Genomic DNA, 27,821 nt, shown 5'->3' with positions numbered 1-27,821 from the left:
GTGATTCAGTCAAGTCATTCCATCTTATTTTGTGACTCGCCATGCAATAGCTTCCTCTTCAGGCCATTCTAACAGTTTACCGGACGAAATAAAAGAAGGCGAAACATCAAGATGGTCTCAGGAAAGGGAAAGATCAAAGCTTTCTTGTCAATATCTAAGGTCGCTGAAAGGGATAGAAGTGTTCTCATTCCCACTTTCTTTTTGCCGTTTAACTGCCACAAGACGTGCTGGAGTTGATATCTTTATCTCTCTTCTCCTCCTTGTTTCATTAATGTAATAATTCCTGAGCTGATTCTCAATTTGCTTGTATGACTTTGAGCTCTTATGCAGGTTCTGCCTGTCCCATGAACTGTTGACATAACTCTAATAAGATTTAGGCAACACAATTATGAGATTTTTTTCTTTATATTCTCAAATTCTTGAATAAGAAGATATTGAAGAGTCATGTTACTATTGCTGCTAGATGTTTTGAAAGATAAAAATGCCGGTGTTTTTGTTGAAAAACGACAATGGGTTCTGGCATGCTGCAATGCTGCCAGATGAAGTGAAGAACCCAGTTTGCCAACTAAATTGGATCTTTTCCTGTTCTGAACAGAAGTACCCCTTGACAGCTATTGGTTGGGTTGGTCGTTACCAGTAAGCTATTAAATCAACTTTCTTAGATCTAGTTATTTGATGTTTTTGCACCCTATAGTGCTTTGATTGCTAATATCATTATAATTGAAATAGGCATCTATCAATTCTGTGAGATGCAATTTATATTAGTTGCTTTTGTTTAGCATATAAGTTAAATGACGGTAACATCACTTTAAATAGATTTCTGATAAGTTTTTGGTTGAGTGATGGGTGGCAGAAAACATGGATTTTGTTGATGACATTTTGACATTTGAAGAGCTTAGTCTTGTTCTGGAATTGCAAGGTTGCCATGTTGGTATCTATCATCCTTAGAAATTTTAGTGAAAAAATGGGATTGCTGGTTGCCTGAAAGCTTTGATGCTTCTACATTCTTATGTTTAATTGATTCTATCTACATTTATTGTGCCCATTACATTTTTCTCTCTTTAATATGCTATCTTTTGGCAGTCGGCTGATATAGCGAACTTAGCATCATGATATAGAGAACAGGGAAACTACAATAAGCCCCTGGTTCTAATCAATAATTGGAAAGATGCTCTAGGACGGTGTTATCTGATTTTATACCCATGTGAAGCCATGTTTAAGCATCTTCTGAGTATTTCTTTGTAAATATGTGTCCGTGTATGTTGTGTAATAGATTTGTGCATATTGTCATAGTGAATAACGCTTAGATTGTATCTAGTGATTGAATATCCCTGTACAATGGTGCCTCTCACTTGGATGATTTTACAACAGGCTTCATTTTCTTCCTCTGTTTCAAGCAGTGAATGGGTAAACATGTGCTAATGATCTTAATATTTGGAGTTGCAACCACAGTGGATTCCTTAAAAAAAATTCTTCCATCACTTGTTCTTCACCATTTGTGCACCTTTAAGTTTATGCTTGAATCCCTAGCTGACAGAATATATTCTATTATTGAGGCTGTTCTTGTGAAGCGTTGTGCTATATTCAGTATTGGTTACAAAATGGCACTATTTCTTGGACACAAACGATGGGACCTTAACATCCTTTATCTGAGCTTTGAAGGTAGGTCATGTCATTTTGAGTTAATGGTTTTTGTGGGGACTATTTATATATTTGTAATGTTTTCCTCACCCCAATTTCAATAATAGGGGACATGACTCTATTTTGCTTGTAATGTTTTGTATCTTTGCAGATGACTTACATGTTACATTTATCTCTGGAGACTTTAAGTCTCATACTTGTGTTGTTGTGATTTACAAATTGCAGTTGTGTAGAACATCTGTATATGCCTTCATCTTCCATAGAGCAACCCATTTTTTATGATAAACTGCCTTGACAGGAGTCAATGTTCCTCTGTTCTGTATAGCTGTTAAGAAATTGGTATTTGTTGGGTGTTTGTGCAAATCAGACAAGTCTTATATTTGGAAAACAAACCATACTAGCTTAAGAACGATAACACCACATGTCATCAAAATCATTAGTAACTAGAAAATCTTACAAAACTTGGCCTTTTCACGGTCCCATCTACAAACGTGAACATTGAACACAAAATCAGGATATCACTTTTGATCAATTCAAAAAAGCAAACATCTCCAATTTGCAGATGAAGTTCATCCACAAATCTCTTCCATCCATGATTTATTGTCGCTGCTTGGGCACCACATTGACGTTCGATCACGTTAAGCTTCATATTCCAAGTTTTCTGGGATATCTCAATCCTTACCTTTTTGCTTTCCTTCTTCATATGTCGACTGACGAATCTTGCCGGTACGTGCTGCACAGCATATGCGCATGCATAAGACCAAACATGGAACATTGTCATCAGATTGATGTATTTTCTATAACAGTCACGAACAAACTCGCAGGATTAAACCATTTGTTACAGACAATACACTACAAGAATTATGCTGATATATAGTTCCACATAAACCTGTGACAGGTTTCTCAAAGTTGATTTCAGTCAAATCATTGCATTATTTTCTTGCAATATTCACACGGGAGTGTTCAACATGAAAACTGAAAGAAATGTTACATTTTACGGCTTTTATGGGGAAAAAAGTTTGAGAGTCGTCTACATGGAAGCAAAAGTATACACTAAGAAAGTGTTTTATATATATTTGTGTGTGTGTGTATATTGTACACACACACACATCAAGACTTTCTTACCAGAGCAGTACCAGCAACATATGCAAACGGAGTTGAACTTTAAAAAAAGGATTCTCAGACGATAATTGTAATTGGTCATAACCAGGAACCAATATTGTCCTGTTGTTTTGGCTTCTCTTGTTGAACTGTTCGGTTGTTAGTGATATTTGTTCCTGTTTGCTTATTGACTTTCTCATGTGACTAGCCACTGCATCAAATAATCAACAATTGAACGTTGTGTAAATTTTTTATGCCTGTTCGTAAGGTGGATTAGATATCCTCATTTCACTATTACCTCCTTAGATTTTAAACAAAAGGCGAAAACTTTCATGCTAAGAGAAAAATGTTTTCTTTGTACTCAGTTTAATTTGGCGTTAAGGTTTTTGACGTGACAAATCATATGTCACTTTAACACTTCGACTATATATATATATATATATATATATGTTTGAAACTTGCATATGTGATGAAAATTACATTAAAAGCAAATATATATGTACGATATATGAGTCAGCTTGAAAATCAATATGAAATGCAATTCATAAATGAAGCTTACCAGTTTCTTCATCATCATCATCAGAAGAATCAGAATCGATATTAATTGCTTCAGTTGAATCAAATTCACTCTTAATGCATTTTGCTTCTATGAAACCTTCATTATCAACCTGCTTCCTTTTTCTTCCTTCTACTTTTCTCCGATCTTCTTTACCATTCACTGGTTCAGAACACCTCTCTCTAGCTCCATTAATGAACTGCTTCACACAGCATGTTTTCCCATAGACTGTAACCTTGAACTTTGACTCATCTGGGTAATATTTGAAGAGTAAAAAGTCACCTAGTTCCAAATTATTAGCTTTCACAAAGTTACTCCAGCCATTACTGAAGTACAATCTCTTTCGAATCTTTTCCACCTTGACTCGTACAGTTTCACCAAAAGCCTCAAGAATCGTTTTGTTTGGAATGCCTTGACCGAACATGTTGATAAAAGCTGGTGGGATTTGCTGTTAACAAATAGAGAAAATACATAACACAGACATGAACCTTGGGAGATTAATGAGGAAACATTTTATGCAATGGCTAATTTGAAGGATATAAGGAAGATGGGTACAAGCCAAGCGGTTGGAGAAATCATTGATGAGTATCTTGAAGAACGAAGGCTTCGTCAGTTCCACTGAAAGCCTTGCAAGGTTTTTTTTTTTTTTTTTGACCTTGAAAGCTTTGCAAGGTTGAACTGATAGAAGCATTGGCGGAAATGCAAGTCACGCTATGAGATTTGGAAGACGAGAGAACTACTTGTAAGGCAAACCCAATGTGTGATCAAATGTAAATTTATTAAATTAAATTATTAATGCTAATAGCATGAATAAAATAATTAAACTCATGGGGCATGTATTAAAAGTTGAGCCATCGGTTCCACTTCTCAGGAAAAATAACATGGACTTTGAATTTGACGAAGACACTAATTCTAGAGAATGTTCTCTCTCTCTCTAGAATCTTTTTAATGCTTCAGTGTTTTCAATTCCATAGCCCTTCATAGTCTGCAACTGCAAGGCTTCCAAAGTGCCAAAGCCAGAGACTCTGGTCTTTATTGGATGATAATGGAATATCATGTTTCCCGAGAAACGGGTCTTCCACAAAACAGGATTTGGTTGGTACCAGGGCAAATGTAAGTATAAATAGGAGGGGTCACATTTTGAGAATTTTAAAGATTTTAAACTGATGAGAACGGAAACGGAGCATCTCGTGATTAGTAGCATTTCCTCTAAGTATTATCAATATTGGTATGCTTGAAAAACTTTTATGGAGCCAACAAGGCATTCTTTCTTTAGTGATTACTTTTCTGATCCTAAATAGGACATTTTCAACATATTTTACACCAATTAAAAAAATTTTAAACTACGTTAATTCTCTATTAAAATATAATAATTTTTTAATTTTACTCATATTTAATATACACATCTTTAAAAAAACCATCTACACTATAAAAAATGAGAACAAAATTGAAGTGCTAAAAATTTAATAACGTGACTTATAAATAAGATTAAGAAAAATATTTTTCTTTGCCTTACGAATATGACTAGAGAAATACTCCTTTCAGTTCAAAATATAAGATAAACTTTGTTGGGGGCTTAGTTTTTTATAAGATAACATTTATTTTTGTCTAAGTATTTAATAAGTTTTTCCGAATTTTACCCCTAACATATATTCTCTTTCCTCTTTGATTCATTCATTACATCTTTTACTTATTCTTTTTATTAATAAAGGTACATTTGACAAAAAAAAATGCATGCCTTGTATATTTATTGTTTTATACTGATTTTAACTAATTTATTGAAAAACATAAGTAAATAAAGTTTATCTTATATTTTGAATAAGAGGAAGTACACCCTTCTCTTGGAACTTGTCAGTGTTATCCACTTATTGTGAGACTTTTCAGTAATTACATCTCTTTCTTGAAATTTCAAAATTTTGAATTTTGACTAAAATTATGGATTTGGACCCTAACTTCTCCATCATTCTCTTCCTCCCGTTTTATGGCGGAACCCATGTCTTCTAGCCTTTTTCTCGCCTCTCTTTCCCTTATTATATGACTCTTTTTTATCTTTTTGTAGAGAAATTGTGGATAGAGATATGGAAAAATTTCATAACAAAATTTACCTATTAATCCAGCAATCAAATATTAAAAGGAAATATATAGAAAGGGAAAATTGGTGTCATCCATTCAAATATATTTACCATTTCCTTCGTAGCATTCATTCCATTTATTACAAGACATTAATTAAGAACGCTACTAAAACATCCTTAAATACGCGTGGCAACATAGGAACTGATTTAATTAACTTCTGAATGGGAAAAGCTATCCATAAATTCTTGAATGTTGTTCCAAGAACTTCCACCCTTGCTAACAGCTTTTGCAGCTAAATTCTTCCATTTCACGGCATTCTTTTTCACGTCACTTGCTCCTTCTTCTTTACCTTTCATGATTTCCCAAATGCTTTTCTTCAATGCTTCTCTTCTCACAATCCCTTTCTCATCAACTTGAACCCTCACTCCTATTTTCCAAACTTCCTTAATAATCTTTGCATTTGTTCTTTGATCACTCCAAAGTGGCATAAGCACCATCGGAACTCCTAAACTCAAAGCTTCCAACGTTGAATTCCAACCACAGTGTGTAACAAAGCATCCTATAGCTTCATGTGAGAGGACTTTGAGTTGGTGACACCATGAAACCACCAAACTTTTCTGTGATTTTCTGGGAAAATTCTTAGGAAGCTTAGCTTCTTCAGATTTTCTCACTACCCACAAAAATGTGATCCCACTATCCGCTAAACCCCATGCTAGTTCTCCCATTTGCTCTTCCGTGAGAGGTACCATTGTTCCTAATGACACATAAACAACTGATTGTTTTGGTTGATCCTCTAACCATTTGCTGCATTCTTCACTCTTAAACTTGGCAAATCCATGATCTTCTTCATCTTCAAGTGCTTTAATGTTACTGTTCAAGAACTCGTAGGGCATGGTCGGTCCAATGGTCCTCAAGTTTGGCCAAATCTTTCTCATACAAGCTGCAACCTAAAAGCCAAATTTTATAGGTTAGGTATAACTAATTTCCGCTTCCGTGAAAGATGACTTAATTCAATGGGCCTCTCATTAAAAAGAAAAGGGAGGCATGTTCACCTAAATTTAGAAGCAAATTAAAGAACAACCAACATTGAAAAGATTAAATTTTTGGTCAAGTCTTTGTCAAATAATTATCTTCTACCTAAAATACACTTTCAGGGGGCAAGTTGGCAGTTGGCAAGATGCTGGCATAAATGAAATAATGCCTCTCATGATGAGAAATAAATGGGAACGAGTTTTGGTGCTCATCAAAGTGAAGAGCACTCCAAACTCATCATATTTGAACCATTCAAATTTGATTTGCATGGCTCATATTTAATTTTTTTTATTTTTTAAAAAAATTATTTTTCAAAAAATGATAGTTAAGAGGGTATTTTTGTTTTAGATTTCATACACATTAAAATAATTATTTTAACAAATATAAATAAAAAAGAAATTAAATTTAGACTATTCAAATTAGATCTAAATGGTCCAAATATAATGATCTTGGGGTGCCCAAAACTAAACCAAAAAAAAAAATTAAATTTGAACTATTCAAATTAAATATAAATGGTTAAGATATGATGAGCTGGGAGTGCTCATCACTGTAATGAGTACCGAAACTAGTTCTTGAGAAATGTGAGTTGGTGGACCTTTCATTTATTATAAAAGTCGTGAAGAGTAATGAGCTACCGTTAAAACCAAACGATTAAATTAAATAAAACTAAATCCAGTATCCAATATGAAGAATAGGCATAAGCTATAAACAACACATATACATTATCACTCTTTGAAAGCAACATAAATTATTTTCTGATCAGATTTTCATTAAAATCATACGGATCACTTTTTATTTTTAAGGCATACAAGAATACATCTTAAACGAAAACGGAAGTCCTCCATCATTAATTCTTTATTTTATTGAAGGTCTTGAAAATAGAGATTAAAGATGTAACTTGCTCTAGAATCAATTTAATGACATTTTGATTAAACTTAATTTCGCAACTTTCTTTTCAGTTGAGGGAAGAATATATCATTTGACATCTTCAAAGGCAAACACACAAAGACACAAAGAGTTACTTGACCATACCTCAATTTCAAGCTCGTAGAAGGAATTGCAGAGAATGTAATCAGCTTGCTCAATGTTGGAGAACTGACCCACCACCAAATCCAGAACTGGATCTCCCGGTTCACATTCGTACAAGAAAGTAGGCAAATCCCGAGGCTCAAAAGTTGGCAATCCAGGAAGAGAAATATTTTCATCTCTCACCAATGGAAATTTCAGCTTTCCCTTGTTCACATGGTGGTATATACTATCCACACCAATATTCTGCGTCAGAAAACTCACCCCAAGTAATCCTAATTTCCTCGAAACCTCAAGAACCCAAGGCAAGAATGAATCATAAACGATACAGTCAACAGGTTTCCCTGTTCTGTTAAGTTTCTCAACGAGCTCAATAAGAGTCTGTGTCCCTACTTCACGAAACCGTTCGTAATAGTTGACGTTCTGCCTCCCTGCTTCGTCGAACCCGCCGTCGTCAAAGCCATCGGAGATGGTCTCGAAGGCAATATTGAAACCGGGAAGTTTGTGAAACTTGTTGCAGTAGGAGATAGTACAGACAAGGGTTACAGTAACTCCTTCAAGTTGAAGACGCTTAGAGAACTCAAGCATAGGGTTTATGTGACCTTGAGCTGGATATGCCAACACTACACAGTGACCCCTTCTTGCTTTTGTTTCGCCTTCCATTTTTGTGGCTCACAACTGTGAATTTGTGGGTGCATAATATGGTGATGGGGTGAGATATATATATATATATATATATATATATTGACCCACACACATACATGTTCTGATATTTAAAATAAGATCTAGTTAATTAATTTTGAAATATTAAAAAAGTTATTAAATTATTTAATTATTATAGCGTTAGATTATATTCAATTTATAAGTAAGACAAATTAATTAAAAAATTATAAATATAAATATTTTAAATTAATTTAGTAATTTTTTTAATCGTTCATTGTGTTTATTTTGGACAAGAAGTTAGGTATGCAGGAGGCAGCATTTTGGACGTTTATTCGATGTATCGTACGGAGTAGGTTGGTGAGGAATGTTAAAGGAAGCTAAGAGTTAGAATATGATTGAACGTTGGGTAGTATTTCCGTTTACGCAATTTAAAGTACTTTTCTAAAGCCGTCAAGATGGAACTCCAACTTAAGTTATATTCTCTTGCATTATCTTCATAATGCTTTTCCTTTTCTCTCTAGGATTTTCTGCTCATGTACTTATTAATTAATTAAATACACTGACGACGGTGAGAATAAATAATTCCATTGAATATATAACTTGGCCCTTGGATGGCCGCAAAAGTTATCCTGTAAGTGATGACAAAAGAACACTATTGATAGATAGATAGAGAATTATGCTGAGAATAAATATGCAAAAGTTTTGGCTTCATAGCCACAAATGACGACAAATATATGTGGGGAAAACACCCCATACAGACTACTTTGATTCAAATATATAGGTTACTGCCTTCAATATATACATGTGAGTTGGATAATTAATTCGTAGAAATTAAAAAAATTAATTAAGTAGTTATGTGTAAAGAATGTACGTTGGTTTTCCTAAATCATTATTTTTAATTATTTGCATTAAAAATTACTTCACAAATAAAGAATTTCTTTAATATATGCAATAAAAATTGAATAGTTTAAAAAAATTATAAATTTAAGAGTTTTTATATTTAAAAGAAAAAAAACTCGAACACTAATTCAGGGTAAGAAGAATTGCTTTTTTCCACCAAACACGATAGCACTCATAAGGACAAACTAGAACAAAGACGTGTGGGGAGTTTATTGTATGCAATATTAAAAATAAAGGGAGGCGCTTGATAATGACAGAGTGGCGGATTAAAATGAATGAACACTAAAAGTTATTTAAAATTGAAACAGACGTTGAAATTGTAAAAACAGTGATTAAAATTTTTTTTACCTGATTGCATAAATTTGCTATGAGGAGTAAAGGAGTCATCATTTTTTTATGAAATTAAATTAATTTATGATCCGCTTATATTAAAGGTAAATAATCATTCTCTTTAATTATTAATAATGTATCCATCTTAATTGGTTTTTCACTCCTTGTAAAAGAATTTAGATGATTTATATCAATTTTATTAATTTTCTTACTAATTTAATTATATTGGTTTTAAAAATAGGATAGAGTAACTATCAGTATTTTAATGTTTTTTGTAATACATCCAATGTCCTGATATTATTTTCTTAGTGAATCTTGCATTCAATATTATCTTTTTAATTATATTAAGCACTCTAATCTTACGTATAGTTCAAAGTGTTAACTACACTATAAATAAAATTAGAATGCAAAAAACATTAAAAAAAAGTACTATAAATAAAATCAAAATGCTGATGCTAGCTGTTTTACCCTTAATATATCATATATATCACGTGGATATAAATATATTATTAAATAGTTAAACTTATAAGAAGTCAAAATAAATTTTGGTTGTATAAAAAATATCATTGGGTTTGCCAATCTCTTAAAGTCAAATCAACCAATCGAGATTCTGCCAAAAGAAAAAGCCAATAGGTTGCATCATGCATGAGATCACTTGCGTAATAATTAAATGCCATGGGAGCTAGCTGTTACGTCACCAAATTTCTTAATGACTCTTTTTTCTGGCCAGCGTTCTTAATGACTTTTTCTATAGTGCCATCGCTTGTTAAATTTCCACAGAGTATCTTAACAAAAAAAAAAAAACTTAAGCTTTAATTTTTTTGCCACGCATCTGTTTTTTTATTAAATTAAGATTTGTTTAATACAAATGATTTAGTTTCTAACTAACTTTTCTTATTAGTACCTTTATTCTGGTGAAAATTCATGATAATAAGTAACTTCATACTAAGCAGTTTGAATATATGATAGCTGGTCAAAAAGGAAAAAGTTTGAATATAAGTATTCAAGTTTTCTATAAAAAGTGTAAAAACTAGTGATCTTGAAACACTTATGAGCCCTTGTTTGGCGAAGGGGCAAGCCAGCGACCTATTTTAATTTGAAATCAACATTATTAACGTTTTAATCATATTTAAATGAAATATTATTAATTTTAAGGTATTTAGAGTTGTAGATTGATTTATAATTTTATAAGTTTTGAAGATCTCTCCTAATTTTTTAAAATCATGATATAATCTATAATGACACATGAAAATAAAGTGAAAACATAAGCACATAAATATATTAATATATATTTTATACGAAAATTTTCTTAAAATTATTATAATTATATGGTATAATTTTGTATATTGAAATTCTATTTATACATGACTATCATTGAATGGTATCTAAGAAGTTACAATTTATTTTTTAAAAATTAATTATATTAAATATTAAAAAACTTAAATTAACAACTTATACATATAGATCAGCCAAATTAATTATATTATTAACATTCTAGTCATATTTAAATAAAATATTATTAATTAAAATATGTAGATTGATTTATAATTTTTTAAGTTTTAATTTGAAGACTCTCCTATTTTTTTAAAATCATAACATAATCTATAATGACATATGAAAATAAAGTGAAAACATAAGCACATAAATATATTAATACATATTCTATATAAAATTTTTCTTAAAATTAATATATATTATATGGTGTAATTTTGTATACTGAAATTCTATTTATACATGATTATCATTTAATGGCATCTAAGAAGTTATAATTTATTTTAAAAAAATTAATTATATTAAATATTGGGAAAATTAAACCCTAAGTCCTTGTAATTACAGTGAGTTTTGAATTAGACTCTTACACTATTTTTTTTCTTTTTAAGCACCCTTTATAATTTCAACCGTTAGTCATGTTGATCCTTCCGTCTTCAAAAACGTCAAAATGATGTAACGACGTTGACTTGCTAAAGAGGGTGATGGTTGATTGATCGGCTGTCTCACCAAAGAGCATCTCACTGTCCCTCTTGCCAAATACATTGCTGATCTCTCCCACCTATTCATTTGAAACAGAGGTTAGTTCACTCTCATCTTATCCAGTGATAAATGGGATGTTGAAAAATTAACATATTTTAGCTTTCTAAAGTCCCTGCATACACGTTCCCAAATATTATCAAGATCAAGCCACAACTATTTGCCATTGCAGACTTTTGTATGCAGATCCAAGTCTTTTTTTCATTCTTTTGGGATAAAGTGAAATAGGAGAAATCCATCTTTGGTAAATTAATTGACCAAAACAAAAATAAAAGTTTCAATTTTCTAATTGACACCATGGCCAAGTTATTACCTAATCAATGAAATTTGCATACCAGCTATCAAAAAGTGGAAGTTTTTTTAACTCTACCCGTATTGATTGAAAGGTTTATAAACCAAATAATAACGAAAAATGAAGGAGACAGATAAATGTTAATCAAAATCTTCAATCCATATGCAGTACAAAAATAATTCTGGTCTCCAATAACTTAACAGCATCATCGAGGTACTGGTCTCTCTGTAGACTACATGAATCTCATAACATTCAACTATAGTAGTGCCAAGCCACAACTTTGTATGTCCTATTTTTGGGGCCAAAAACACAGCAAATAAAACAATATTGTGGCATAATCTTTTTTAATATATTACAAAAATAGAGGTAAAAATATTAATTTTTCACTTTAATATATTCATTGTGAATTTTGGTTTTGTATTTTTGATTGCCTTGCAATGTTAAAATCCTTTTCACCTCACAAAAGCAATCAAAGTCGTCCTCTCGTTCGCCACCATTAATTTGGGTAGAAAGCACCTACTTGCCCATTATGCCCCATATCCAACCACGTAGGATCAAATTTTTGGAATTTAGTGTGTGTTGATCATGTCTCATACACATGCTACTCCTTCTGCTGACATGCATGTAAATGATGAGACAGACCTGAGATCATTGAAGAAGTTGCTGGGCATGAGGAGAGTGAAGCAGCCTCAGTCTCAAATGAACTGGTGGGAGAGATCAGCGACGTATTTGGTGAGAAAGACAAGGAGATGCTCTCTATTGAAGACCTAGACGTTCTTGTTTGTGGAGTACGCACCTCAATTTTCGGTCAATGAACGGTTTCCCACTTCAGCAAGTTAACGTCGTTATGTCTTTATGATATTTTTGAAGATGGAAGGATCAACATGACCAATGGCTGAAATTATAAGGAGTGCTTAAAAAGAAAAAATAATGTAAGAACCTGATTCAAAATTCACTATAACTATAAGGACTTAGGGTTTAATTTTCCCTTAAGTATTAAAAAAATTTAATTAACAACGTATACATGTGACTTAGCTAAAATTGAGAGTCAACTGTTGCCGGGCATCAAGCTAGCAACATCCTTTCGTTCCGGTGAATGCTCAATGCTTATGCGCGGAAATTGGGAAGTGATCTTATAATTAGTATTTATTTTCACAAGCATTGCTCATTCCAATAACAAATATGTTAATTATAATGTGATGCTAAAAATTTTAATACTAAAGAAATAAACAAACATTGTCATTTGTCAGCGATCGATAAGGACACATCAATAAAATGAACAATAAATTCTTTTAGACCAGAAAATGAATAATAAATTCTATGCCTCGCCCGCCATTAGATTTGTTATTAAATTAGTTAAAAAGAAATGTTTACTGATTCAAATGACATTAAGAATGAAATTGTCCGTCTTAATAGCCCAACTGACAAAAAGCACATTTTTAAAGATTTTTTTGAGTTAGATTCCGATGTTGAATTTTCGGTAGAAGATGTGAGGGTTGCGTGAGTTATGGCAAAAAAAAAAAAAGAGAGAGATAATTAATCTATAAGTCCTTATAGTTTTAACCAATTTTGAATTAGGCCCCTATAGTTTTTTCCTTTTTATCATGTCTTTATATTTTCACCTGTTTTTAATTAGGTTCTTGTATTTGTTTTTCTTTCTATCAAGTCCTCATAAGTTCACCTTATTTTTAATTAAGTCCCTGAATTTTTTATTCTTTATTTTATAAATTTAATAATACTATTCTATTAACATAAAATTGTATATATTATTTAATATTAGCTTATAAACAATAATATTCTAAAAATAATGAATTATTATAATAATTTTATTTTTTGCGAACAAGAAAATATTAATTGTTCTAAAAAAATTTCCTGAATTAATTAATTATATTACTTATTTTTTATTATATAATTGTTAATTTAATTTCATTATCAATATTTTATATTTCAGTATTAATCTATTTAATTAAGTTTATATTTGATTAATAAATAAAATTTAAAACTACATGGACCTGATTAAAAATTTAGTGAAATTATAAGGACCTGATAAAAAGAAAAAAAATTATAGGTCTAATTCAAAATTAGTTGAAACTATAAAACTTACAGATTAATTGACCCAAAAAAAATTATGATGAACTTATATTTAAATTAATTTTTTTTTATTTTTACATATTAAAATAATATATATTAAAAAAAATAAAACCTAATTCTTGTCCGTTTATGTATCAAAGGAATTAAATCTGAACAATTAAAAGTTCAAACTACAAGTACATTACAAATGAATTCGTTGAGCAACTCATGAATGTTTATGAAGTTATGGACAAATCACAAATGACCTCAATACGGCTGATTAATGTACGGATATTACTCTTCTTCCCAAACGATTTTTCTTGAAATTAGTTTCCAAATAAGGTGCCACAATATTCCCGTTTAATTAATTTCAATTACATAAATATTCAAACAAGAACCGAATTCCTATGACTATCAAAATCAGTGCGGAACCTTTCCATTGAGCAATTCTCTTCACTTGCCTTCACTAACCCAAAACAAGGTCGTTTCTTTCTCTCCACCAATCAACTTCTTGTATTTCTCCCCATACAGCAACTACGTTTTATGGGATTCTGATTTTATCTTAGATAAAGATGAAAAAACTCAATCAACCATTTGGAAAATAAAAAGGAAGAGGCTTCTCATTGCAATGATGTATTTCCTCCATTACCGAAACACGAGGTTCCTCCATTACCCATAACACAAGCTTCTTCTGAGATTGACTGGCATTGTTTTGGAAACTGGATGCTGTAGAAGCTAGTGGACTTTCAGTTTGAACCTTAGAAGAAGAATCTAAAAGGGGCGAGTCTTCGAAGGTTTTATACCGAAGAGGAAGAAGACTCTTTCTTTTTTTCAAATGGTTGATTGAGCTTTTTTTTTTTTTTTTTACTGCTTAAATTATAAAACGCTGTGTTTCTTATAAATAAAGGCTTAATGGAGAGGATTTGCAATGGAGAGGCTCTGCGCCGCTACAAAATAAATTATATCCGCTAAAATCTCAAACCATAGCTGTTAAAGCAAATAAAATATGTTTATCATTCATTATATCTTCACAAATTTGATTTCTTTTATTACAAGTGATCAAGAACTCGAGGACAGTCTTTCACTTTAAAACATAGGAATTGAATTACTACCTCTTGTTCCTAATATAAGAGCTAGTTCAAAGTAAAGCTTGGTCCAAAATATATAAGACTTCAATATATTTTTTCTTCATATTTATCATTTTTTTTCTTCCAAAACTATCCTTATTGATTACACATGCCAAGAAAGTCTACATCAACAGATAGTTTCTATGCAAATTATTTAGGAGGATATTTTAGGAAACTACTTTAGCTAGTTTTTTCAATTCAATTAAATTAGTTAATTAGATTTTATATTGAGGATCGGAGGTAGTACTTAACTTTTGAATGAGATAAGCTGTCTATAAATTCTTCAATGTTGTTCCAAGTACTTCCACCCTTGTTAACAGCTTTTGCAGCCAAATTCTTCCATTTCATGACATTATTCTTCACTTCACATGCTCCTCCTCGTCCTTCTTTTTCTTCACCTTTCATGATTTCCCAAATACTTTTCTTCAATGCTTCTCTTCTCACAATCCCTTTCTCATCAAACTGAGCTTTCACTCCGATCTTCCAGACATCCTTCATCATCTTTGCATTGGTTGTTTGATCACTCCAAAGTGGCATAAGCACCATTGGCACTCCTGAACTCAAAGCTTCCAACGATGAATTCCAACCACAATGTGTCACAAAGCATCCTATAGCCCCATGTGATAGGACTTTGAGTTGGTGACACCATGAAACCACCAAACTTTTCTGGGATTTTCTGGGAAAATTCTTAGGAAGCTTAGCTTCTTCAGATTTTCTCACTACCCACAAAAATGCGATCCCACTATCTGTTAAACCCCATGCAATTTCTTCCATTTGTTCTTCAGTGAGAGCTACCTTTGTTCCAAATGATACATAAACAACTGATTGTTTTGGTTGATTGTCTAACCATTTTGTGCATTCTTCACTCTTAAACTTGGCAAATCCATGATCTTCTTCATCTCCAAGTACTTTTATGTTATTGTTCAAGAATTCGTGGGGTATGGTTGGTCCAATGGTTCTTAATTTTGGCCAAAACTTTTTCATACAATCGGCAACCTAAAACCAATTTTTTTTCAGAATATTCAGCATTGATATCGAGAAAAAGGAGGTAATATATATAACCATAACAAAAATTCAAAGGTCTTCGAAATTTGCTCTTGTATCATTTTGACGACATTTTGATTAAACTTAATCTTGTAACTTACTTTTCAGTTCAGGGAAGAATCATTTGACATCTCCAAAGGCAAATAATCAATTATACATATGTGTGTCTATACACACACACACACAGAGCTATTTGACTAGTTATACCTCAATTTCAAGCTCGTAGAAGGAATTGCAGAGAATCCAATCAGCTTGCTCACTGTTGGAGAACTGACCCACCAACAAACCCAACACTGGATCTCCCGGTTCACGTTCATACAAGAAAGTAGGCAAATCCCGAGGCTCAAGAGAAGGCAATCCAGGAAGAGAAATTTTTTGATTCTTTACAAGTGGATGTTTCAGCTTTCCCTTGTTCACAAAGTAGTATATACTATCCACAGCAATATTCTCAGTCAGAAAACTCACCCCAAGTAATCCTAATTTCCTCGAAACTTCAAGAGCCCAAGGCAAGAATGAATCATAAAGGATACAGTCAACAGGCTTTCCTGTTCTATTAAGCTTCTCAATGAGCTCAATAAGAGTCTGTGTCCCTACTTCTCGCAACCGATCGTAATAGTTGACGTTCTGCCTCTCTGCTTCGTCGATCCCACCGTCGTCAAAGCCGTCGGAGATGGTCTCGAGGGCAATATTGTAACCGGGAAGCTTGTGAAAGTTGGTGCAGTAGGAGACAGTACAGACGAGGGTTACATTAATTCCTTCATGTCGAAGACGCTTGGAGAACTCAAGCAAAGGGTTTATGTGACCTTGATCTGGATATGCCAACGCCACACAGTGACCTCTTCTTGCTTTTGTTTCGCCCTCCATTTTTGGGTGTGATATGGTGGTGGGGGTGATAGATTTGTGCGTGTGTGGTGGGTGTGTTTTTTGTTTTTTATAGACACACGTATGTAGGAGGAGGAGTTCGGTATGTACTACTTCCGATCTTTAATATAAGAGTTAGTTGGTTAATTTAAGTTGATTAAAAAAATTAATTAAGTTAGTTATTTGTATAAATAGGTGTTATCTTCCCTAAAATAGCCTCGCTAATCAATTGTCATTTGATGAAATATTTATTATGTGCAACTATTATAAGGGTTACCTTGAAAAAAATGAATAAATATGAGAAACAAAGTGAATTAGGGTCTTATATTTAGGACTAAATTGAAAGTCAAAATAGCTCTTATATTAAGGGACAGGTAGTATAAACCAGCATTTTGGGCATGTTTTGGGAAATCTACGACATAGATTTCATCTATACCTTTTTACAAATTCCATACTTAAAAGATTGAAGTAAAAGGACAAGTTTCAGGGAATCAACAGCATCAGAAGCAAAATTTAGTAAATTTTAAGCGAGTCGCATCCTTCCATATTAGCGATTTACAACATCTTTTAATGAATTCCACATTCAGAAATATGAAAGTAAAAAGGTATGTTTGGAGGAATTTATGACACTAGAGGCGAAATGCTCATATGCAACCTGAGATTATATATCATTTTATAAGTTAGAAAAAATTAGTTTAAAAAGAATGATAAATATGAGAGATGAAATAGTTTGATATTTTATCTTTAGGATCAAAATTAATTCCCCAACTGCTCCTATATTAAAGAACGAAGGAGAATATGCTTATCAAAATCAAGTTGAAATTCTATATATAATGTGGCCAGTGCAACGAAAACATTTAGTTTTTTAGTATTATTTCAACTCGTTAGATCTTATTTAGACATGATAACTCTCTTGCCTCGGATCTGATGAGGGCTCCTCGTTATCCTCGTCGTCTGCATCTTCCATCTACTCTAGAAGAAAACAAAGCAATCTTGTTTATTTTAATAAAATGATGCTTCTTTCTAAAGGTCTAAACACGTTAAATAAAGTTCTGTTTTAAGTCATCGCATATTTTATTCATTGGTCAAGTAAAATCAAATAAAATATATATAAGTAGCTTCTTCTTCTTCTTCTTTTTCGTACTCAAATCATTTAATGTGCAGGTTGTCAGGAATTAAAATAATAATAATGATATCTCACTGAGCCGTTGAGGATGGGATTCAATCCCTTCAATAATCTCTAATCTCTAAAGAATTGACCAAAAAAAATCTCATATAAAGAAGTAAAGAACTATTAAAACTGGGGGTGACAGGAAAATGAGAACTTTAAATTACTAAAAAAGTTTGCACCGTGCCGTGTAGCGTGCAAATTGGCCAGCATATGAAGAAGAGTATAAGTTTTACCAAATGATATATTATTTATAAGAGAAAAACACTTTGAAAACCAATATATTAATCACAGTTTTAAGAACATAATATTTCAAAATTTCAATAAGGTTGTTCCTAATGATACATAAACAACTGATTGTTTGGATGATTATCTAACCATTTGCTGCATTCTTCGCTTTTAAACTTGGCAGATCCATGATCTTCTTCATCTTCAAGTGCTTTAATGTTATTGTTCAAGAACTCGTAGGGCAAGGTTGGTCCAGTTATCCTTAAGTCTGGCCAAATCTTTCTCATACAATCTGCAACCTGAAACCAACTTTTTTGGATTAGTAATAGTTAGTTAAGTTCCACTCCCGTGAAAGATGAATTAATCATATGGGCCTCTTTCTATTAAAAAAAAAAAAAAGGAATGATAACTTCAACTTAGAACCAACAACCCACAATTAAAGTATTAGGACCATAAATTAAATTTTGGTCAAAGATGCTTTCAGCAAGCACTCCTCTGGTCCTATCTATAGGGTGGAGAAAAAAAAAAAGGATTTTTATCTAATTTTTAGGATAAAAAGAGAAATTTTTCATATTAATATACAATTTTATCTTTTATTTATTGTTGTGTTGACTTTGTTTTTTTCTGGAGTATAATGTATATTAAATAAAAATAAAATTGATAAGTTATTGAATTTTAAAGAAGAGTTAATAAAGTTTAAGATTTTTTTTTTTTTAGTTTGTATGAAACATGTTGAAAATTATTTATAAATAAGACTAGAGGAGTATGAGGGCAAGATGCTAGCATAAATGAAATTGCCCTTATAATAAGGAATTTGATTAAATCAAACCACTACATACAATTAAATCTATTATCACTTTTTCAAATCAACAACAATGATATTTTTAATCAAATTTTCACTAAAACCATACAGATCATTTTTTACTTTTAATACATACAAAAATACATCTTAAATAAAAAAGAAAGTTCTCCATCGTTAATTCTTTATTTTATTGAAGGTCGTGAAATTAGAAAGTAGACGTGTGTGTTGTTAACAAAATTCAGAAAAATCGGCATTGATATTGAAAACAAATGTGATATTTATATAAGGAAAAATGGAAAAAAAAAGACCATCAAAATAAAGAAATTGCATACAAAGACCTATTTATAAAAATTATTGTCAAAACTCATACTATTGTTATCAAAACCAATACTAATATTGTCGTGGGTCCCTATTTATAATTTTTCTATCTTGGCAGTCTTTTTTTTTTTTTATCATTTTCCCTTTATATAATTCTAATAAAACTTTAAAGTTCTTTATAACTTTCTCTAGTATCATAATAAATCTTTAAAAAAAAAACTTGACATAAATATTGTAATTTTCCAAATATTATTGCTCCTATTGTCTTTTGCTCTTTGCCATCACCCTCATCCTTTTACTGATAGCCACGTGGTGCCTGTGACCACCCATCACTGTCCTTTGCCATCATCCTCCACCACACCGTATATTGTCCTCATCTTTCTGACCATTGCCTGTTGCTCCCATTCAGGCTGTTTTAATTTTTAGGGTATGTCTGAATGGAGAGAATACTTGAAAGAAAAACTTTTATAGTTAATTGTTGAACTAATTTTCCCTCCTCCTAGTATTTTTTCTCTCTCTAATTTTCTCCCATTCAAACATAGTGTGAATCTTATTTTTGTTGAACTAAGAGTAAAAAATAACCCCACCTAGTGGAATAAGACTTGTTGTTGTTGGAAGAGTAAAGAATAAAGTGTTTTATCCTGTCTCTATATCAACACAAAATTAGAAGTGTCCTACTCTCATTTAATTTAATTCCCTTCCTTCTCCATTATTGTCCCTTAACAGTAGCTTTCATTGCATTGTGCCGTAATTTGTTACGGGCCATAGTCCCTCCTACTATGTGAACGACCATCCACCACCACTAAATAATCCTTCTGTCATCAACCACCACCGTCCCTACCTTTCCACCACCAATATTTAGAGCATTTTACTCTTTTTTTATTTAATTTATACATAAAATATAAATTGTAATCAAATAAGCTACTGGTTTCTAAACAAAGAAAACTCGCAATCTTCACATTCCATTAAGTACACATGTACATCATTCAAACAAGCGGAAAATGTTTCGCGGTTAATCTCCCGACATTCACCATATTTCATTCTCTTCATTTTGATTCCTTTCACTTTATAAGCTCCACCACAATGAAACTATATATACCAAAGATGAAGAAGTAGATAGGACAACAATATTTCTAGTATATACATAGTACAATCAACTAATTCATATTAAAGCATTGATAGTTTTCCCAAGCTAGTATACATGTTTTTCCTCATCCATTACATAGTGCAATATTTCTAGTATATACATAGTGCAATATTTCTAGTATATACATAGTACAATCAATTAACTCATATTAAAGCATTGATAGTTTTCCCAAGCTAGTATACATGTTTTTCCTCATCCATTACAAATTTCAAACCTTAAATCTTATTTAAGGATGATCAAACTCCTTTCACTTAACCTAATAACTACTATACCTGATCTTTTAATGTAACCCTCTCTTTTAATACTCTCGAGTAACTTCATAATTAATCAAGATCTGTGTAAGATCCATACCCTTGAAATTCTCAGGGCTCGTTAACCTTTAAATGGGACATGCTATCCATAAATTCTTCAATGTTTTTACAAGAGCTTCCACCCCTGCCAACTGCCATTGCAGCTAAATTCTTCCATTTGATGCAATTACTCTTCACTTCACTTCCTCTCTCACCTTTCATGATTTCCCAAATGCTTTTCTTCAATGCTTCTCTTCTCACAATCCCTTTCTCATCAAACTGAACTCTCACTCCTATCTTCCAAACATCCTTAATATTCTTTGCATTGGTTCTTTGATCACTCCATAATGGCATAGCAACCACTGGGACTCCTAAGCTCAAAGCTTCCAACGTTGAATTCCAACCACAATGCATCACAAAGCATCCTATAGCCTCATGTGATAGGACTTTGAGTTGGTGGCACCATGTGACCACCAAACTCTTCTGTGATTTTCTGGGAAGGTTTACAGGAAGCTTAGCTTCTTCAGATTCTCTCACCACCCACAAAAAGGTGATTCCACTATCTATCAGACCCATAGCTAGTTCTTCCATTTGTTCCTGGCTGATAGATACCATAGTCCCCAGTGACACGAAAACAACTGATTGTTTTGGCTGATTATCTAACCATTTTGTGCATTCTTCACTCTTGAATATGGCAAATCCGTAATCTTCTTCATCATCTTCAAGTGTATTATTATTGTTCAAGAACTTATAGGGTATGGTTGGTCCAACTGTTCTCAAGTTTAGCCAAATCTTTCTCATCCAATCTGCCACCTAAAATTGAATTACATGGGCCTCTTATCAGTATATGTCATTATATCAATATATAATATACAATTTATAGCAAGTTGCACGATTCATATGCTTCGAAGCGTATGACTTATTTGTCAAATTCTACTCAATACAAATGAAAGAAAAAGTGTCTATAGATTATGAGGAAAAAAAATTATATGACCTGGCTTTAAAACCGAAGAGCCACTAATTTGCAACGAAATCTATTAGAGGACCCTGAATAAGGTTTGGCCAAATCCAAACCTTCTTTAGTAAGTGGGTAATCAATACGTGGTGATGGCCCTCACATCTACTATAAAATATTATACTCCTCTGGTCCTTAATATAGGACTCAATTCTTGAGTTGATTTTGATCCTAAATATAAGACCCATTTCTCATATTTATCAATTTTCTCTAAATTACCCCTATGAATACTTCCTCAACCATAATCAAATAGAAAAGGGAGAGGGAGTATTAAGAAAGATGATTATGGTGTTTTAGGAAAAATGTGTTACTTTTCTTATAATTAACTAACTTACCTAACTTCCTTAATCTAATCAAATTAGTTAAATGGGTCTTATATTAAAGATCGGAGGAATATGTGACATACTTCAATAAAGTTGAAATTGGATTATCTGAGAGTTTAACTAGGAGAGAGCCATATGACTTTCGGGATTATGTAACTAAACCAATCTTCGGGTAAACAGAGATTAAGTAAAATTTACGAGGCGGAAAAAAGAACTCCAAATAAAGAAGCAGATATATCAAAAGACCAGTAGTATACATAATTGCTCGCCTAGATGTGTACCTCAATTTCCATCTCGTAGAATGAATTGCAGAGAATCCAATCAGCTTCCTCAATGTTTGAAAACTGACCCACCACCAAATCAAGAACAGTACTTCCTGGTTCATATTCATACAAGAAAGTAGGCATATCCCAAGGTTCAAAAGATGACAAGCCAGGAAGAGAAATAATTTCATCTTTTACCAATGGAAGTTGCAGCTTTCCCTTGTTCACATAGTAATATATACTATCCACAGTAAGATTCTGGGTAAGAAAACTCACCCCAATTAACCCTAATTTCCTAGCAACTTTAAGAACCCAAGTCATGAATGAATCATAAATGATACAATCGACAGGGCTGCCTGTTCTGTTGAGCTTCTCAATGAGCTCAATAAGAGTCTGTGTCCCTACTTGCCGGAATCGGTCGTAGTAGACTTTCTCGTTCTCTGCTTCAGCGGCTCCACCATTGTCAAATCCATCAGAAATGGTCTCGATGGCAATATTGGAACTTGGAAGCTTTTGTAATTTGTTGCAGAAGAAGCGAGTAGAGACGAGGGTTACATTGATTCCTCCATGCTGAAGACGCTTGGAGAACTCAAGCATAGGGTTTATGTGACCTTGAGCTGGATATGCCAACACCACACAGTGAGCTCTTCTTGCAGCTTTTGTTTCATTCTCCATTTTTGAGTCTTCACTACTGAAATATCTGGCTCTTGGAGAGTCTGAGGTTGTGCTTGTGGTGGTAGTGATTAATTATAAGGTTGTTTATATAGGATTATATTATACGGCCCGTGGTAAGCTTGTAAAGGCTGATAAGGAATTTAAAAGTTACTCGCTATGTAAGTCATCATCCAGAAGAGATTGTGTAGCTCCGTTCCCTTTTGTTCTTAATTAACTGTTTTTTTGTTTTTTTGGTTGTGTATTTTCATCTTTTCAAGAAAGAATATATGTCACCATTATATTACAGATGATTTTTTTTAAAAGAAAAAGAGTAAAATATAATGGCATTCCTCCTGTTTTATTAAAATTATAGAGACATTCATTCTATTTTTAGGACATAAACTTTGATCCAATTTTTAATATCATTCGGAATTTACCGTTAATCTCTATAACTTTGCTCCATTAGTATATTAGTATTATTAAACCATGTACAAAAACTAATTGTGCTAACAACGTAAAATTAAATGATTTATTATGGAGAGAAAAATCTATAGGTATCAAATTAAAAATTGAAAGAAACTATAAGTACCTCAAAAATGGTTTTTCCAATATTTTTAAATGGCATATATGTTAAAAGAGATATACTTTGGTCAAAAACATGTGATTTAATAGTAAATTAATGATTATCTGAATGAAAATATAATTTTAAAACTAGAAGGAATGTTTATGTTGTGTAAAGGTTGATTTCACAAGGGATTTAGAAATTTCTGTAATTAAGATAAAACAGAAAGAAATCAATATACATAACTATATATGGGGGGGGAAAATAACAAAAGCATGTCAAGCGTCTCTAGAGTATTTTCTGGGGGGATAAATAGAGGGACGAATGATATGAATCAAGAAAATAATCATTTGCAAAGCGACACGTGGGTTGCTGTGGTGTAGTGGTTATCACGTTAGTCTTACACACTAAAGGTCCCCAGTTCGATCCTGGGCAGCAACAACACGTGCATGTCTTTTTCAATTTTGGAATATCTCACATCTTCTTAAATGTGTATTACCCCAGCAGGCCTGTCCTTCCCTTTCCGTCTTTCTGGTTATTAATGGCTTGCAATCCGGCCTTCGTGTAAAGTTAGGGGCCGCATTTACGCAATTATTCATTGATTGAGACGTATATGTACTTCTGATGTTTAATACAAGAATAACAAATATGTGGTGATTTTTTAAAATTTTTATTTTATTTTTAACTGTGTATTAGAATTATTTTTTAATACAAATTTTTTTGTAATCAACAAAAATATTTTAAATAAAAAATTATAGATTTAGAAATAGAATAGATTGAGAACTTATTTAAAACAAACCAAAAAAACTGGTACCTTTATGGTTTGTCGTCACATGTAGAGGTGGGAATCAGGGCTGGTCCTTTAAGGTTGAAATTTCAAAAAATACCCCAATTTACTAGGCCCGGCCCTTAAGCTACAGGGCTCAGGGCCGGCCCACGGGCTTTTGGCCCGTTTAAAAAAAATATTATTTTTTATATTTATCATATTTTTTTATAAAAAATAAAAATAACCCAATGAAATTATTAAAAAAAGACATAAATATAAATAAAATTAAGTCATAAATATAAAATATCATCATATATAAATATCTATCAACATCCAAGAACATCTAAAACATTTATTAACAAGATAACAACATCCAAAAATTTTATTTATAGTGCAATTGTTCAATAAATAAACACTATCATTAATCTTTTGAAACTTCATCATCACTATAATTAATTATTCTTCTTCATAAGTATGCTTTTCTTTCGTAACAAAAATATCAAGTTTTTCTTCTTTATAGGAATTTTACTTTTAAATTTTACAATCTAGCTATTATTTTACTTTAATGTGAGAAACATTGTTGTTGAAACTCATGAATTTCTAATTCAAATTATAGAATTACAAGTTATATAAGTATAAAAATACTCTATTATCAAATATATATATAGTTTAAAAATATCAACGCATATAATATAAATCAAATCATTATTAAAGTCCAAATTAACCCATTTTTTAAAAATTTAATTGGATAAATTATTGTCTAACACTAAATTTAATTTTAAAATGATAATAATAACTAAATATTTGAAATATTATTAACAATGTAAAAAATTAATAACATTAGAATTATATTAAAAAAATTATAAAAGGGCTTAAAAGAGCCGGTCCTTTTAAGCCGTCGACCCTCCAGGATTTATTTCCCATTTGAAGGGAAAAATATCAAGCCCAGCCCTCATAATTTCAAAGCCTAAATGGGCTGGCCTGACGGGCTCGACCCGTTTTCCCGGCTCTAGTACTCACATGTGGGTTTCGGGTTTAGGATCCAACGATAATACATTGACAATGAAGGGTGTGGGGATAAACTGCAATGATATGTATATTCCTTAATATAAGACCTATTTAACTAATTTAATTAGATTAAGAAAGTTAGGTGAGTTAGTTAATTATAAGAAAAGTGACACATTTTTCCTAAAACACTATAGTCATTTTTCTTAATACCCCCTCTCCTTCTTTTATTTAATTATGGTTGAGGGAGTATCTATAGGGTTAATTTAGAAAAAATTGATAAATATGATAAATGAGTCTTATATTTAGAACCAAAACCAACTCAACAATTGGGTCCTATATTAAGAACCGGAGGAGTACGTATGTAGACAGAGAATGAGATATTCCAAGAATATTATTAGTTGTATGTAACGTGAAACAACCACCCTAAATAAACAGATAAACTTAACTTTTTCATAGTAACTTTAAGAAATAACATTTTATAACCAAACTATTCTAAATACAAACTCAAATTATATCACAATCATTTACATTAACTAATTATATAATATTGTTATCCGTGATAGAAAAGAGCAGCACCCAATCATACATCCTATCACGGATAAAAGAATTTTTCTTAACTTATTCAAATACAAACTATATAAGAAAAGATTAATCTTATCTAATATAGTTATAATACAACATATAATATAGCTCATAAATCAAAATGTTAAGAATTCAATCTTAATTCATACTTTATAATAAATTTATAAGCAAATCACATGCGAATATGCGATCCTAGGCCTCTGGCCGCCTATCAGCACACATACCACAATAGTACACTCAAAGGACATAAGAAATAATAATGCATGAATCAATTAAAAACAATTTATCCTAAGGTGGCAATATACAGGATACAACATAGCTCATAAACCGAGGAGACGCTACAAGTTGCTAATGTAGCTTTACTCCTCCTGAGCCTTCCCGGACATCCCTCCTTTAAAGCTTTCACCTGAAAAATGTTAAACAATAGGGATGAGACAACGTCTCAGTAACTAAATCCCTACCTATCACACACCCTAGCATGGGCTAGCGAGGTGTCAGGTGGATACACAGAGTTAATAATAATTGATAAATATTTATTTAACATTTAAACTCACAATAATCATATAAGACAAATATTTCCACCACTCTCATACAATTTATACATTTCAAAAGAGATAACACACTTGTCATTTATTTAAAAGATATAAATATCAATGAATATCTCATGTCATATGCAATTCCTGAACCCAAATCCATCCTTATATCCTCCTTATTTTCGCCGACTGGACCCATGGGCTAAGTTCTTTCCATTTGACTGGCAATTCTGACAAGCTCACCACACGAATGATGTGGACCGGCCAAAGACCACAGAGCACTCGGTGGACCATGGGTCCCCCCTCGAAGAACTAGTGGGGTGTCGCAGTCCCTCGAAGAACTAGTGGGACAATAATAGCAGCCAACCATAGAGCTCCGTATGGAGGCTAATACCACGTGGCAAGTATATGAATCTCAATAGCTCCAATTACCTCCTTTCCCCACCCAAAATAGATGCACAGGGTTCAAAATGATACATTTATATGTATAATCAACAGAATTTCATAATAGCACATCATAATCATGATCACCAATTTCTTGCAATACAAACTATGTCAATCCTTTTAAAAATAGCATCCCACAAGACAGTTCATACAAAACGTAATATACTTTTATAGAATCAATTATAAAGCCGCTCACCAACTTCATACTAGAGCATGCAACAGATAGAAATTTAGTTACCTGGTCTCCTAGCTAACAGTCAACTACAACCAGAGTCCAACCTCGAAAATGCCACAATAGAGTTTATATCTACAAACAAAATTAAAATATTATCTCTATAGTATTAGAGTAGGCTACTCACAAAATTCTAGCCTCTTACTCCTCCTCTAAAAGCTTTAATTTTACCCAGAACTCTAGCCTAAAAGACATTTCTCTAAGGTTTGGAATGAGAACATATATATATGATTTAGACTCGATTCCTAAATTTTCCTTACTTAAATATCCTTTAATTATTAGATTATATTATTAGAATCATCAAATTCATAATGCAAATAGACAAACTATAAATTTATAACTTATATTCCATCTTCAAAGGATTTAAACAAATAGACTTAGTACAAACCAGGTTATTCTCACTACAAAAGTTAATCCCTTAATCTAACCATTGAATTTAATTTCCTATCTATCATGATATTATCCTCCAAATTATAGCTCAATCTAACGGTGAATGAACTTTAAAATGCTAATTTACTATTTAGGACTCTATATGCTAAATCCAAAAGATATAAGTTAAAAACGTACCTAATAACTTGTAACTCGGAGATCAAAATGATGATCCAACCGTTGAAATTAACGATTTGGATGTCCCAAATGGGCTGACCAAATTTCAGTTCGATCCAACGGTTAATAAACTAAAAACTAGCACTTTTCTAAGACTACCTCAGATATGTGCGAAAATTATTTACTCACTTCAAGC

The 27,821-nt window shown here is 32.1% G+C and overlaps 2 protein-coding genes and 1 non-coding gene across 4 annotated transcripts; 1 reads left to right on the top strand and 2 right to left on the bottom strand.

Moving 5' to 3' along the window:
* Nucleotides 1-5,473: 5,473 nt before the first annotated feature.
* On the bottom strand, nt 5,474-8,110 carry LOC114715964 (UDP-glycosyltransferase 74G1-like). Its single transcript, XM_028900881.1, has 2 exons — nt 7,436-8,110; nt 5,474-6,318 (listed from the first exon to the last, which is right to left on the bottom strand). The coding sequence occupies exons 1-2, from the start codon at nt 8,090-8,092 to the stop codon at nt 5,578-5,580; spliced, it is 1,398 nt and encodes a 465-aa protein (XP_028756714.1). The 5' UTR covers nt 8,093-8,110; the 3' UTR covers nt 5,474-5,577.
* A 12,419-nt stretch (nt 8,111-20,529) lies between these two features.
* Nucleotides 20,530-23,015, bottom strand: LOC114715966 (UDP-glycosyltransferase 74G1-like). Of its 2 annotated transcripts, XM_028900882.1 has the most exons (3): nt 22,317-23,015; nt 20,745-21,510; nt 20,530-20,714 (listed from the first exon to the last, which is right to left on the bottom strand). In XM_028900882.1, exons 1-2 carry the CDS (start codon nt 22,971-22,973, stop codon nt 20,770-20,772), a joined length of 1,398 nt encoding a protein of 465 aa, XP_028756715.1. In that variant the 5' UTR covers nt 22,974-23,015; the 3' UTR covers nt 20,530-20,714; nt 20,745-20,769. The 2 variants fall into 2 exon arrangements, with proteins under 2 accessions (XP_028756715.1, XP_028756716.1); XM_028900883.1 differs by lacking the exon at nt 20,530-20,714 and having other exon boundaries at nt 20,742-21,510.
* An 867-nt stretch (nt 23,016-23,882) lies between these two features.
* Nucleotides 23,883-23,955, top strand: TRNAV-UAC (transfer RNA valine (anticodon UAC)). Its single transcript has one exon. It is a non-coding gene; the product is annotated as a tRNA-Val (tRNA).
* The last annotated feature ends 3,866 nt before the right edge of the window (nt 23,956-27,821 follow it).

This window comes from Neltuma alba, unplaced genomic scaffold (assembly GCF_004799145.2).
Source record: "Neltuma alba isolate B1F8T4 unplaced genomic scaffold, ASM479914v2 tig00011637_pilon, whole genome shotgun sequence".
NCBI classification, from domain to species: Eukaryota; Viridiplantae; Streptophyta; class Magnoliopsida; order Fabales; family Fabaceae; genus Neltuma; species Neltuma alba.
The sequence above is the reverse complement of the archived record's forward strand: the minus strand, read 5'-3'. Positions and strand labels throughout refer to the sequence as shown.